Source organism: Crocodylus siamensis, chromosome 15 (genome assembly GCF_052110815.1).
Source record: "Crocodylus siamensis isolate JL-2025a chromosome 15, ASM5211081v1, whole genome shotgun sequence".
Taxonomy (NCBI): domain Eukaryota; kingdom Metazoa; phylum Chordata; order Crocodylia; family Crocodylidae; genus Crocodylus; species Crocodylus siamensis.
In genome coordinates this window covers 7,422,456-7,437,081 of record NC_143409.1, presented here as the reverse complement: position 1 = coordinate 7,437,081, position 14,626 = coordinate 7,422,456, and the positions used below count along the sequence as shown (strand labels likewise).

The 14,626-nt window shown below is 44.1% G+C and overlaps 1 protein-coding gene across 1 annotated transcript in view; it reads right to left on the bottom strand.

Moving 5' to 3' along the window:
- Nucleotides 1–355: 355 nt before the first annotated feature.
- Nucleotides 356–14,626, bottom strand: part of CERS3 (ceramide synthase 3) — a 95,917-nt gene continuing 81,646 nt past the window's right edge. The window contains exon 11 of the mRNA XM_090028675.1: nt 356–2,623. Coding sequence (XP_089884801.1) covers nt 2,489–2,623 — 135 coding nt within the window. The 3' untranslated portion in view covers nt 356–2,488. The remainder of the gene's footprint in view (nt 2,624–14,626) is intronic.

Genomic DNA, 14,626 nt, shown 5'->3' with positions numbered 1-14,626 from the left:
AGGGTTTTTTTTATTCACAGCGGGCTGAGAAAAGCCAAATTTTGCCTCATTTAAATGTTTATAGTTAAACATCTTCAAGCAGCAATGGGCCTGAAAAAATCTTGCCAGCTGCCTCTGGGGATTAAAGAAGTCCTTGGAGTTAGAATAAATCTATATTGCAGTATTTGATAAAACAATACAGTGCAACTTCCTGCACTCTCTGCAGCATTATCTGCTGCATTACCTTCTATTTCCAAGCAGTGCTGCCTGCTTGGTGAGCCCAGAAAGCAGTGCTGGCTCTCCCAACCATGAGTGTATTTTCTTGCATACTTCCAGCGTTTTATCAAAACGTGCTATGCCAGATTCCTTTCCTGGTGTCATTGTATTAATTTATTTATAGTAAAGCATCATCCATTGCACATGGCACTGTACAAAAAAAATCAAATACAGTACAGTTTAAATCAGTCAAAGGTCAGAGGCAGACACCTGCATATTTCCACCTCATACGAGCACACTCCCATCACTTACGACAACTACACAAAACACATTCTGCTTCACACCCCAGGTCCCCAGCATTGTTTCCCAGCCCAGGAAATCCTCCAGCCCTTTATCACGCCTCCCCTCTTCCAGAAGAAACTGGAGCAAATAGGTCCTGAGATTCAGATGAGGGGGGAAGACGACAGGTTTCAAAGGCAAAGGTCACTAACTCAGGCCACTCTGCTGATGACTGTTCTTGTCTTTGCCAGACGATGGAGTGCATCAGATGACCTTGCCGCCTGCCAGATCTCTTGAGCAGACGCTCCCTTCAAAAGCTGAAGCCCAAATCATTTTGGCCTTGATGGATCAAACACAGCTGAAACCTCATTTGAAAAGTGGCCTGCAGCCAGCAGTTGTAAAGGGCTCACTCTGTGCAAGGCCTCATTAGCCATGTAAGCTGTTGAATTCTGCACTTTTTGATAAACTTACAAGAATTAGCCTGGATGCCTGTTGCCGGGAAATCGTCCCCTATGCCCCACCAATGAGGACGCCACTTCTATAATCAGGCATCAGCCCAGAGTGGCTGGAGTTAAAGAAACCTAAGGAATCTAGGGCCTGATGGAAGATGGGTGTTGGCTGTTTCTTCTTCACTAGTACTTTCTTTAACCCTCCCTTCCCCCCACTCAAAAAACCCCAAAACCAAAAGATTTAAGATAGGCAAAGGCTGCAGTGATTGTCTGCATGAGATAATGCCAACTTGAGTATATCCCATGCACAAGGTAGTGCTGCGATGAGCTCTTTGAACTAACTAGTTAGTCCTGTTGAAAAGTAACACCATGTTTACCCAGCTATTGTGCTTTCAGTGCCCAGGGTAACTTAGAATCACTGAGCGGGAAGGGACCTAGACAGACATCGAGTCCGACCCCCCGCCATGGGCAGGAAGGAGCACTGGGGGTGGGACGGGTCATAAGACCCCAGCCAGGTGCCTGTCCAGTCTCCTCTTGAAGATCTCCAGGGCAGGTGAGAGCACCACCTCTCTGGGAAGCCTGTTCCAGGCTCTGGCCACCCTTACAGTGAAGTCGTTCTTCCTAATATCTAACCTAAACCTCGCCTCCCTCAGCTTGTGGCCATTGTTCCTGGTGACTCCAAGGGGGGCCCTGGGGAACAGACTTTCCCCGAGTCCCTGCTGGTGGCCCCCGATAAGGTTGTAGGCAGCCACAAGATCCCCCCTCAGTCTCCTCTTGAGGAGACTGAAGAGATTCAGGTCCCTCAGCCTCTCCTCATAGGGCTGGCCATGGAGGCCCCCAACCATACGAGTGGCCCAACTTGTTCAGAGCTAACTTGGGTATTTATGCACAACACCGCCTTGTGCTATGTAGACGCAGCCTTTGAGCGGGGGGTTTAAACTCCTTGCTTCTTTAAGTGAAGCAGATGATTCATAGAAGCACCAACAGCTCCAGTGACTCAATACTAGCTTGGACCAGCCATCAAGAAGTATGCTGTGATTCATGGGTAGCAGGCACTGCTAAATGCTTGAACTCAAATAAGATGATTAACATGCCTGTTAATGCATCCTGATGCCATATCTCTCTTAGACAAAGCAATTCTGATTTTTAGTAGAACTCATATTAACTCCACACTTCCAAACTTATGTGGAAAGAGCATTAAAGGCTTTTGGGAAAACTGTCCTATTTATGCCAGACTTGAAAACTATGTTAGAGCCAATTAGACTTCACTTGCTCTAAGAGCACTGAAATCCTTGAGCATTTTAAGAGTGGAATGATTAGCACATTTGAGATATGTTTTTCACACACTAATATGCAGTGACTCAAGAAAGTAGGCCATTAACGCATTTTGTCTTATTAAGCAAATCTCTCACTGCCACCCGCTTTACACTGGGCTTCTTTCCAGGTTTAGTAACTAGCAATAAATCAATCTTGGACTCTCATAGGGTGTTGACTTTCTTTTCTGTACTGTAGGTTGGGTTTGGGACATGACAAGTGATACCGCAGGATGTGATGCAGGTGTGGGTCTAATGAGTGTTGTTGTTCAGGTAGCAACTCTTCCTTAGCCCACAGTTGTTTTTGCTGCCATTTTTCACATGCTCCTCTTCAATATCAGAGAGGGAGTCTTCCTCTTCTTCATCGCTCCGGTCATCTTTCACGTGCTAGACAGAAGAAAACACAGTGAATGCATACTAATATCTATGATTACATTTGCTGTCAAACTAGGAGATTACATTGGTCAGTGCAGTAAAGGTACATTTTTCAAGAGACAAAGAGGCATGAACAAGAAATGATCTGGATTTTTAGATCTTTGAGGTGGCTTGAAAAATACCAGCTAATAATTTTTAGAATTTAGCAAGTGCACTTATCATTCCTGCTGAGTGCATAGACAGTACATGAATACATCAGAGAATGAGATCATATCTACTTGCAAATTCAGCACCATCTCCCCGGAGACATGACCATCCTCCTTCTATACTCATCCAAAAAAGCCTGTGTGAAAGAGGACAAGCAAATGGGAACCAGAACATCTGGAAATGCTATATAAAATGTCGGAGCTGTTGGGCAAAATTGTTCCACTCCACAAAAAAGGTGGTTGCTGACTTGTCTTATAATCACAGAACAATAAAACGTAAGACTGGAAGGGATCTTAAGAGGTCATCAACTTCATTCTCCTGTCCCAAGGCAGGGTAAGCTCAACCTAAACTATTCCTGGAAGATATCTATCCAGCCGGTCATAAAAAATTAGGAATGACAGGCAGCCAGCTGTCTGTTCATCCTAACGGATCCAAAAACACTTCACAAAGCAAATGCTGCCTGAGAAGGTACCTGTGGTGCAGCCTTGGCCATGTCATTTGACCACTTACTGCACTGGATTCCCCATTTGGAAAGCGGTACTAATAATCCCAGGGTGTTGCAAGGATTGATGGGCCAATGAGAGAAATGTTGAAGGAATCCCAGGGTGTTGTAAGCATGAGCTGGTCAAATGAGGGAAATGTGACGTGTATGTGCAAAGCATTAAGAATACTGTTAGCAAAGATGCAGGAGTTAAGAAGTTGCCTGTTGCTGTTGGGTGAAAGGTACTCTGGTTTCAAAATTACTGTTTGTACTTCAACAGCTAGGGTTAACCTAGTTCTCAAAAATTTGGGAATCATGGAATATCCACTTACACTTATTACCTTGCCACTTGAAAGAGGACCCCCTGCCACCCAGCTCCTGTCTTGTGCAAATTAGCTAATGTCACGTTCATTGCAAGAAAAATTCAAAAGCATCTGAAGTAAAACTAGAATTAAAAACCTTGTGAGGAGGGCAAAGGTGGTACACTTTAGCTCAGGAGGGAACAGCAAGGACAGCAAGCTCTTTAGGAGCAAATGTCAGTCATTTTTCCTGCTCAAAGACTCAAAAACATGACAGCTACTAGCTAACAGCCCTTCCCAGCTTAGAACAGTTGCCCTGTGTCCACCTAAATGTATTAGTGAAAATTAGGAAGCAAGCAGGCAAAGAACACCTGAGTCTAGTGCCAATTGGATGATATTTGGCATATTACACAAATTGTACCCTTTTTTCCATTTTTGTCCTCCTCCAGTCTCATGCCCCAGCAGCCTTATCTGGGGGTCTTCTCGGGCTGCAGCGATCCTGCCACTTGGAGCCTGGCCGGCAGCTGCAGTGTGGCTCTGGCCAGCCAGACCCAACTTTTGAGCACGGCACAATGCCCCCGTGTGTGCCACTCCACCTTTTTTTTGCACGGACCCCTGGATATCCAGGGGTCAACTCGCCCTTCCCTCCCCGGCATTGCTCCCTTGCAGCATGGAGAACAGCTGAACATGCTGTATGTGACACCGCGGACGTGTCTGCGGTGCCACATACTGCATGGACGTGCTCATCTGGACATGGCCGTTGTGGCTTTGAGTGTTCAAAGAGTCCTTATATATTGCTTCCAATGAAATAATTTGGGAAATATCATCCTGGGCCTCTCTCTTGAGGTCTCCCATTTCTTTTCTCTCTGCTTTGAAGCTACCTTTCTTAGAGCAAGGATATTTGGACTCCATTCATAGATCCCCATCATTATCAGTCTCGTCCAAGGACTGCCTGGGCCACAGAGACTGACTCCCTTCTGGCTCCAGAGGTGATCTCTTTGGATCAGAGACAAGAAGCATTATGAAAAAAAACTTGTGCTATTCTTCCTTGATCAGTGAATAAGCCAAGGATTTCAACCCCAAGGTTGTTAGTCTGGTACCTTTCATTAGCACTAAATTCATACATAAAAATAAGCGACAGCTAGAGCAGTAACTGCTTTGATTGCAGTCTCACATCCCCTTAATATATTAAGTTTCAATGAAAACATATAGGACTAGAAAGAAAATTAAAGCCTAAATTTTACTGGCCTCATCACAAAGTATAAACTTCCTGGGGCTCTTCTTTGTCTTTTCCCTGATAACATGTAAAGGGTATCAAAACAAACAAATCTCACTGTAAATACTGGAGAATAAACTTGGCACGTCATCAGTTAGAGGAAAGGAAGGGGAACCTTTCCCACACACAATTTATGAGGTCCCATCGCATTCAGATCACCTCTGTTACTTCCTGCTAGTGTCGGGGTTTGGTCCAAAGCAGAAACGTTCTCCAGGTTCATCTTCCTTTTTTTTTTTTGCCATGGGAAATCTTTAGGAAACAAAGACAACCCCAAATCAAAATGGCAGGGCCTAACGTGACATGGAATGAAGTCACTGGGCAGCATCCTGTGGACTTTTAATGGGCCTTGAACCACGCTCATAAAGCTGAATGCAAATGGAGAACGTGCTTCTGTGAAAACCTGCTTTTCTGCCAAGCCAGAACAGAAGTCCACCTAGGCCTTGCTTCCGCCAAGCATTTCAGCATACACTTAATTCTGAACGTCCACTCATGCCCGTGGAAGCCAATGACTTAAATGGAGATGTAAACTTAGGCATATCATTTGCTGAAGAGATGGACTGATGAATCAAGGCCTTGATCCATCAAGTCCTGCATGTCTTGCAGTCAGCCACTCCCCGTGGGGTAACCACCTTTTCACAATGCAAAAGCAGGACACACGCCCCCTTGGACGAGCTGCCTGTGGCTCTGCCCCACTCCCTGGCCAGGCCCCATGGCTGCGCGTTCCCACCCTGGCCCCAAGCCGCATGCTGGCTAGACAACACCCCCAGCCCCAGCCACCAACCCTGCCCCACTCCCTCCCTCACCTCTATCTGCCCTCTGTCACCAGTGCTCCTCTTCCCCGCTAGATTAATCAGCTGGGGGAGCTGCTGTCCACCTCTGCCTGGGGCTGTGTTCCTGACCATGTGCGTTTGTGCACACGCACACATGCAGATAGCGCCTGCTGTGTCCCACTCCCCTCAGCCCCACACAGCCCTTTGCAGGCGGGAACCTGCCAGCCTGCAAGGGGAAACCTGCAGTTTCCCACAGTTTTCTCACGGTGAGCAGAAAACCAGGATCCCTGCACATACTGGGACAATAGTTGACTGTGTGCAGGGGAATCCAGGATAAACGCTGTCCTGGAGTCATTCAGCTCGGGACCCAGACTTGATGTAATGGAGGTCACCCTAACGCCCCAACATAATTGACCATGGGGTTCTTGCCATCATTTTAATATTTCTTTAAGAAAAAACACCGGTATTTGCTGTTGGTTGGGATCTGGTAGCCAAAAATATGTCCATGTATGCAGTGCTGAGCCTTGGGTCCTTCTAGGATGGTTTCAGTAAGGTGGCCAAGGCCACAGCATTGCACTACAGTACAACATGGCAACATACAACATTCTGGGTGATCTGAAAACAGGTTTTAAAAAATCTGATAATCAAATAAAAGACATGCTTAAAAAAAGGACTGGGTGGTCATCTACTATTTGCGTGACCTCCCCCACCCCAGCTGAGAGCCTCATGCTTTTGAATTATCTAGGTATGCAATCTTTTAGATTAGGTTTTATGAACCAAAGTCTTGTCTTTGGTGCTTGGATGTTAATGAACCCCTGACACTTCATTTATCCTCATGTTTACAAGTTACTTTTCCTTCCCCCTGCTCCATTACTGATGTCATATTAATGGTAAAGCAACAGTGTATAGCTGATCTACTTTGCTTCAGAAGGTAAGGCAGGTACCAGGGGTTTTGCCAACATTTTTATATACATGACTTCCTTCCTCTAGGGACGAGAGTGTGATTTGGCATTTGAAGCCTAGAACTGAGAGTCAAGAGATACGTTTGGTTCCCAGCTCTGCTCCTGACTTGCTCTGTGGCAGCTCTGTGCTCTGACTTGCTCTCTTGGACACAACATTTTCCTTCTTGTAAGCCGTATCCTGCAGCCCACAAGGAGGGTGACAAGGACCTACAGCAGTCACAAAGATGCTTACTGAGCTCAAGCTATCCATGTTTCCTAAATGCTTAGATAAGTGACACTTCACCAGGGTGCTATGGCCATGTTAGGTGTGAAAATGCCACTACAATGGTTCACAAGTTAATTCCAGAGATTTCAAATAGGAACCCAGAGTGTCCAAACCATTTTGAGCTGTTGTGGTCTTTCTGAACAAAAGAATTGCTCTGTTTTTTTTCCCTAGTCAAGAATGAGTGAAAGCTAAGAGCTGGCATTTTCTGAGGGATACCTGGAGTTTAGAAGGACAAGAACCATTAGCTTAGGTATAAAGCCCCTATCTACACTAAAATTGAAAGGTTGGTAAGCATCATCAGCACCATCATCATCCAAAAAAGATGCAAATGCCGCAGGATTTCGGACTGGTGGCTGCAAACGTTCTTTGCCATCCTGGAGCATAACAGTGGTTACAGGGTGAATCTGTTTGGTTCTGGAAAAGTTTATTTTTGAAGGCTTGAGGGCTTTCAAACAGAAACAAACTGCAGAGACTTAAACTTTTATGGCAACACTGAACTAGACAGAACATTCTCCGTCTTTAAAAAAACCCCCACAAATAATTTAGAGAAAGTCTGGGCTTCTGGGTTGACTAGTTGGGTAGGCGGTAGTGCTGTGCAAAGCTTCAGATCACGATTCGGATTTGGAGATGATTCGGATGCCAAATCTACACATCTGAATGGAACTGCTAGAAGCTTTAGGCTTTCCAAATTGATTCAAAGCTTCTGAATTGATTCGGCCATAGGGTAGAATGGGGAATCAAAGAAATATTTATAACTTTGCTGTTTTTTGGCTTATTTGCATGAAACTGGCAGGAGTGGTAGCCTCTGCTGAGGGCATGACGCCTGCCACATTCCAAGGTGATAGGTGTAGGAGTTTCTGGGAAACTGCACCTCAAACTGCCGACAAGCAAAACTCATGACATATGTGACACTGAGTGTGTGTTAAGGTGCTGGGGGGTGAAAACTGCAGGCCTGCTAGGCCCTGCTGCAGCCACAAAGCCTGCCAGCCATCGAGGAGATTGGTGCAGGGGGAGTCTGGGTTCTGGGGCCCTGCACCTCTGGCTGCAGGCAGGCAAAACTCGTGTCATGGGTGCTTGTGGGGACTGTGTGTGTGTGTAGGTGTGCCCTTCCTGGTGCTGGGGCCCCCGCACAACATGGCAGTGTGCCCCTGTGAGGCCTCCTCTTCCCCTATAGCCTTGGTCCAGTCCACCAGGGTCAATGATGGCAGGTCAAAATAACTTAGCTGCTTCAACACCTCTAGCAGCAGCAGCAGCAAAGGTACCCAGATGGAGCTGTCCCAGAGCCTTTCTTTTTATAAAGGAATTGACAGCAAGAAGGAAAAATGTTGTGTTGGATATATGTTACTCACGGCGTGTGATGGCTTATCTTGTGTTATGTTTATTATGAAAAAAAACTAAATAGTTAGAAAAATAGCTCTTAGGAAGCTTTCAGGTTGAAAAACCCTTTGTCAGGCTAAGAAGTACCTGCCGTTGGTCCTGGATGGAAGGAATAGTAAAGAAGCCAGCAGCTGGCCTGGTACGCAATGCAGGCAAGAAAGCCAGTCAGTGAAAATGAAAATGGAGGCGTTGGGGTGAGGGATGGCTGGGGTGCAAGGGTGGGGTGGAGGGAAGGGGGATTTGGCAGTGCAGGTGAAGTGCAGAGGTGCCTGGGGAGTCAGTTGTCCGAGTTTTGCCTGCCTGCGGCCAGAAGTGCAGGGCTGCAGAACCCAGACTGCCCCTCCCCGCGCCTTAACACACACACGCAGTATCACCTATGTCATAAATTGTGCTTGGCAGCAGTTTGAGGTGCACTTTCCCAGAAACCCATGCACCTATCTCCCTGAAACATGGCAAGCTTTGTGGCCTCAGCAGGGGCTACCACCCCTGCAAGTTTCATCTGAATCAGCCAAAAAACAACAAAGTTATAGATAGTTCATTGATTCCCCATTATACCCTATTGCCAAAATCGCTGAATCTTTTCTGAATCTATTTGGCTGAATTGAATCAGAAGAGTGATTCAGATCTCCGAATCGAATTGGAAAAATCCGAATCAAATAGTTGCCTAGTCACACAGGCCTAGTAGGCAGTTGGGAAGGCAGTGGAAGTTATGCTAGGACAAAACTTGTCAGTAATAACTTCCTCTGTAACTAGAAAGCGGAACAAGTCCGCGCACATAAATTATTTACAATAAACCATCATGAAGCTATTAGAAGAGCATGGGTTAAGGTCAAGCTTCTTTTAACTCTGACCCTGCAAGGATGATAAGCAACAAGACACTTCCAGGGTTTTCACTGCTTTGGTTCCAAGGTATTTTTTCTGACCCCAGCATATCACATATTATATTTGTGTTTTCCAGCTCAAAAGAATAATGCCTCCATTTTTACTACTTGTGCACTGGGATTGATAAATAGTACTATCAGATATAACCAGCTGGCAAATTGTAGGTACGAGACCAGCTTTAATTCATTAAGCTTTTATGGCATCAGCTGAATTTCCTATACTGGTTTTTGGGGAACAGACCTCATGGACATGTGTTGTTATACTCTGAATGACTAACCAATTTAATCTTTCTAAATGGGTGACTGCTTTCAAGTTTATGAGAAGCAACATTAATGCTATAAAGCCTGCAAGAGAGTCATTTGTAATGAGGCCAAAACTGCACATTTTTATAATCTTTCCTTCTGCTTAACCCTCCATCTCCTGTTCAACCTGGGTTGTGTTTTTTTCTTTAAGTTAAATGAACCATATTTATCATACCGTTTTCCTTTCTTACCTTTTTACCGCTCTAATTTGTATAATTCAAACTGTTAGCACCTACCCCTACTACCAGGACAGTACCAAAAAGAGTGAACCAAATCGGTTTACTCTATAACCACTACTGCTCTTCAACATGGAGCAGACATCTAATGCTACCAGATTTGAAATGGCTTAACTGCATTGCCTTCAATGCGGTCACCCGCTATGCATCAAGGCAGGATGGACTTTGTTCATTGAACACAAAGGCAGCAACGGCCTCCCCCACATTCTTCCATTTCAAAAGAGCGGTGTTTCAGAAATTCATGGAGTTCAAGGGAGAAAGAGCCAGCAGGTCATCTAGTCTGACCTCTCAAAGAACATCAGGTGTAGAATTTCATCTAGTTTTGCCTAGAATGAGCTCAAGATTTTGTGTTCCAGCTTCCAGAAAGCTATCCAGCTTTATTTTAAAGACTTTCAAATAAAATCCCACAGATTTCTACGGCTAATTCATCTGCTGTTGTAAATGGGTGAAACCAGCAGAGAACCTGGCCCAAAGGGGCCAAGCGTGGGCCATAATAAAGGACCAGAAAGCTGTTTGTCTCAAATGTCTCGGTAAGCTCCCAGTTCTACATATCCTCTGCTAAATTTAAGGAGAACAGTATGATAATATTAGGACAAAAATTACAGCTGCTTGTGGGTGACAGTGCAGCGAACCTTTTATCCCTAAAAGTTCTTGTGCTGGAATGGATTGAGAGCGACAGCCTGTTTCTTAGTGCCTGAATGCAAGTGGAGTAGTACCTACTTCAGCGAGGGGAAGGTCACAGAATGGACATCTCCTCGTGCAATCCAGCACGCATGCAAATAGCTGCAAAACTTTGTGGGGAATGACAGGCTCTATCTGTTCTAACGCGGAGCTGCCTGTGCTGCGGGCGCACCTGCCCTGTGCCAACGCTTAGCTTCCAAAGGCATTGAGCTCCCCGGTGTTGCTATCCACTGGAGCACCCTTCTCTCCTGCCCTCTTCAGCTTTGCCTGAGGATGTAGTGAGCAAGGATGGTATTGCAGAAGCCAGACAGGCAATGCCAAGACAGCAAGGCAAAATAAATACTATAGGAACATATGATACTGTAACAACATGCTATTGTATAGCCACACAAAATATTACAACAGAGCTTTAGCAACAGGCCTTCCAGGCTTTTACTTTTCTAAGAGTGTGTATTGGGAAAAATGCGCCCTTCACCCAAAAGGGCAGGTTCTAAATTGAACCGCATTGCAAACTCTCAAACCCCTCCTTTTAAAGAGTAAGCTGTTCCCGAAGTGCAGACTTGAAACACGAACTTTCATGGGGATAACATGGGGAGGAGGGGAAAACCCTGAGCAGTCTTAGCAACCTTTCGAGACAAAGTTCTGGTGACTCGCACGGCTCAGACGTGATGAGTATACAGACATCCGCAGGAAGATAACCATTAGCGCACATCAAGTTCCAACGCCAGCTTCTCTCAGATGCAACCTTGAAAAGACATTATTTCTACACGGGAGTTGAGTTAAGGCTCATTTGGCAAAAGTGAAGGTGACAGGTCCAAGGATGTGTCTACGCTTATAAGTCTCACCAGTTCCACGATGACATTGAGGAATTTTAGGGGGTATGATTTTTTTTTAAAGCCAAAATAGTCATGTTAAAGGCCCCAAGTGCGGCTGCAGTTATTCTGGAATAAAAGGTGCCTTCACATAAAACAGACGACCTTTCAACTTGAAGTTAAGTCAACCCAAGCATTTTGATGTTGTGTAGGTGCATCTACCCTGGGGGAAGGTGTTGTTTATACTCCTTTTTAAAATCTACCCATGTAATTAAAATGACTCAATTCCTGTGTGTGGGCAAGGTCTGAAACCAAGCCTGAAGAACTCCTGGCCTGATGGCAATCTTTCTAAAGACTTCTTTTACAACGTGCATATTAAGTTGCCTTTGGCCAGAGAGAATTGGCACTGGGGCCGCTACCAGAACAAGTCACAGCTTGCGAGTCCAGGTAGGCATATTTACCAACAAGACGCAGCATACAAGCCCTACATATGCACACGAGCTTTCTGGGATAAGGCTGGTGGCTTCCAAGGCTTCCCCTACATTATGGAGCTTCTGCTGCTACACCTCTGCCAGTGCAGGTATGTTGGCATAGTGCCCATGGTGTAATGGAGATGTATATTGGGGTTCTTGTGCCAGTTTAGTGACTCCACTGCCCTGAACACCACACATGAAGCAAGAACCGCCTTCTGCCAGCACAGCTACATCCACCCCAGGGATTCTGCCAACACAGCCATCTATGCAGGCTAGCTTGCATACCCCAGCAGACCTTTGCAGCATAGACTAGATGCAAGACACACGTATGCCACTAATAGGCGCACAAAGTATTTAAAAGGGATATTACTCAATTCATAGAGATTGTTTCTAGACATTTAAAATAAGAATGGGACAATTAAATAATATAAAGAACAAACATTCGAGATTTGGAAAACTTTCCCATGAGTCTCTAAACCGTGCCGTGTCTGAAAGTATGAAAATGTTCATTTAAGCTCCCAGCATCAATCAAGATTCTGCTCCCCTACTGCGAACATTGACATTCGGTTGTCAGGCCCAGACTCCGCTATCCCAGAGAGGACACCACAAAACTGCCCTGCTCAATAATTACAGACTAAATACCAGCCACTGCTGGTAGAAGCAGAGTCCACATTACATATATCAGTATGTATTATATTAATAGAATATGACCAACATAAGACCAATTGACATGTCTCCCACGCCACTGCTGGATGCCTATATAACAGGGGCGGGCAATTATTTTGGGCAGAGGGCTGCTTACTGAGTTTTGGCAAGCTATTGAGAGCTGCATGACAGGTAGCCAGGGGCAGGTAAATATTAATTTTCTAAAGTTTTTAGGGGCCCCATGGGCTGGATAGAATGGCCTGGTGGGCTGCAACCAGCCTGCGGGCCACATTTTGTCCACCCCGCTACATAAATTTTAGCCCATTCATTCTTCAGCTACTGATCAAAAGCTTGATATTCTAGATACAGGCAACAGGTCATTATTTAATATGTTCATCCTAAAAAATACCAATTATAGGGCCTTGCATCTGAGAAGCGTCAGAGTTGTACATGAGCGCATTGTTGGAATTCAAACATGCACAAGAAAACACTTAAGTTTCTGTTGCATATATGAGATCTAGAAATGTGACCTTGTGTTGTGATTCAGTCTCACCTCTCTTTTTCTAGCATGTCAGAGGTACAGAAGAATCTCAGGTATACCCAACAGAGTTGGTATTCTGGGGGAAATAAAATTTACAACCCATGATTCATTGGGCTTTTGCGCTAAATACAGATGCACAAGGAAGGAAAAAGAAGTCAATTTAAAGCAGTAGAAACTGTAATCTGCGCTGCATAGTTTCTAAATTTATGGTATTTAGGTTTTTTGGAACCATAATCTTCTATGGGCATTTTTATGTGTGCTCCGAGGATGGGGGAGCTGTGCTTTAATTAAAGCAGCTCCAAGAGCTGCCCTAATTAAAGCACTGCCGTGTCTTGTGTATCAGCACCTTCACAATTAAAGATGGTGGCGGGGGCACTTGAACCAACGCTTGTTTGATGAGCTTTAGTTCAAGCGCTCCTGTTGCCATTTTTAAGCATGGAGCGCTGATACACAGGATGCAGGAGGCTGCTGGAGCGTATTAATTGCCAGGCTCCAGCAGACTCAATTAATCAAGTTTGCTCCAACGTGATGGAATTCCAGTGCATTGGAGCAGCCTCCGTGCTTGTGTACAGGCGCACGAAAGTTTCTTGACTTTCAAACATTTGCTTTATAATAATTAATAAGAACCATCTCAGTGTCAAATGTTTATCTTTTGCGATAACCATAAGGTACTAAATCAGGTTTGTTCAAATTATGAGATACATATTAGCAACCTCTACCCTACATTGAGCATTTTTACATTTCAAAATCTAAATATATATTGACTGTGTTTTGAGTTTCTAATATGAAGGACAATAAAATCTATAGTCTCTACACATACCAAAATCCCTTATAGTACAAAGATGAAAGCTATTAGTCAGAACAAAGCCATTGATTCAAAGTCAGGAAAAGGATAATGAAAAGACAATCCAAATAGACAGAAGGGGTAGCTTTCCAACAAAGAGTTCCATCTAGTTGATAAAACTTTGAATTCAACATGTATAATTTAATCAGTGCAACTCAGCTAACATATGACTTAATATGACGTTAGCCTCCACAAGAATGTAAGCAGAGTACGTTTGGCTTCAAGCAAATTACTCTAAACTTCCAGCATGGAAGATTTTATTAGAAAAAATGTTTTCTTTTTAACATCATTCATGCTAATTGATACAACTCATTTTAATCCTCAAATGGAATAAGGACTGTAGACTTTCTTTCTTTCTTTGTTTTCAAAGCAAGATCCAGAAAATTTATACAAATTGTGCTCAGCATCTTGTAACCATAAAATCTTTCATTGATTTTTTCCCCCTCTCTGTAATACTTATTCCTAAAAATCCAAACAGGATTTGAGAGCACAAAGTTAAAAAAAAAAGTTAAACAAATAATTACGCAAAAGACGATGCTAACATTTTGAAAAAGATAACTTGACAAAATCAAATGGGATTTTAAGCGTCATTCTAACATTAAGCCCTAGATTTAACTTAGACTGATACTTTATCAAACATCACTTGTTTTACCGCTCTGCATAACACATCTGTAACTGGAACTATATTGCTTGGTTGCACAGAAGAACCAAATCATCATTTACAGTTAATCAGGTACTCTGTGGTTTCAATAAAGTCTGCAAGTTCTATTGCCGAAATCCACCAACTTAACCTTGCACTCAAGTGTATGTAGCTTTACAATAATGTCAAAAGCCCAGGAGGTACCGAGTGAGTCATAATGTCCCACTGCTTTTTGAATTATTCCAATTTTAAATCCACACTTGGCAAAGAAACAAAGAACAATATAAAAAGCATTTGATGCTGTTTTGTAAAGTGAACTTTT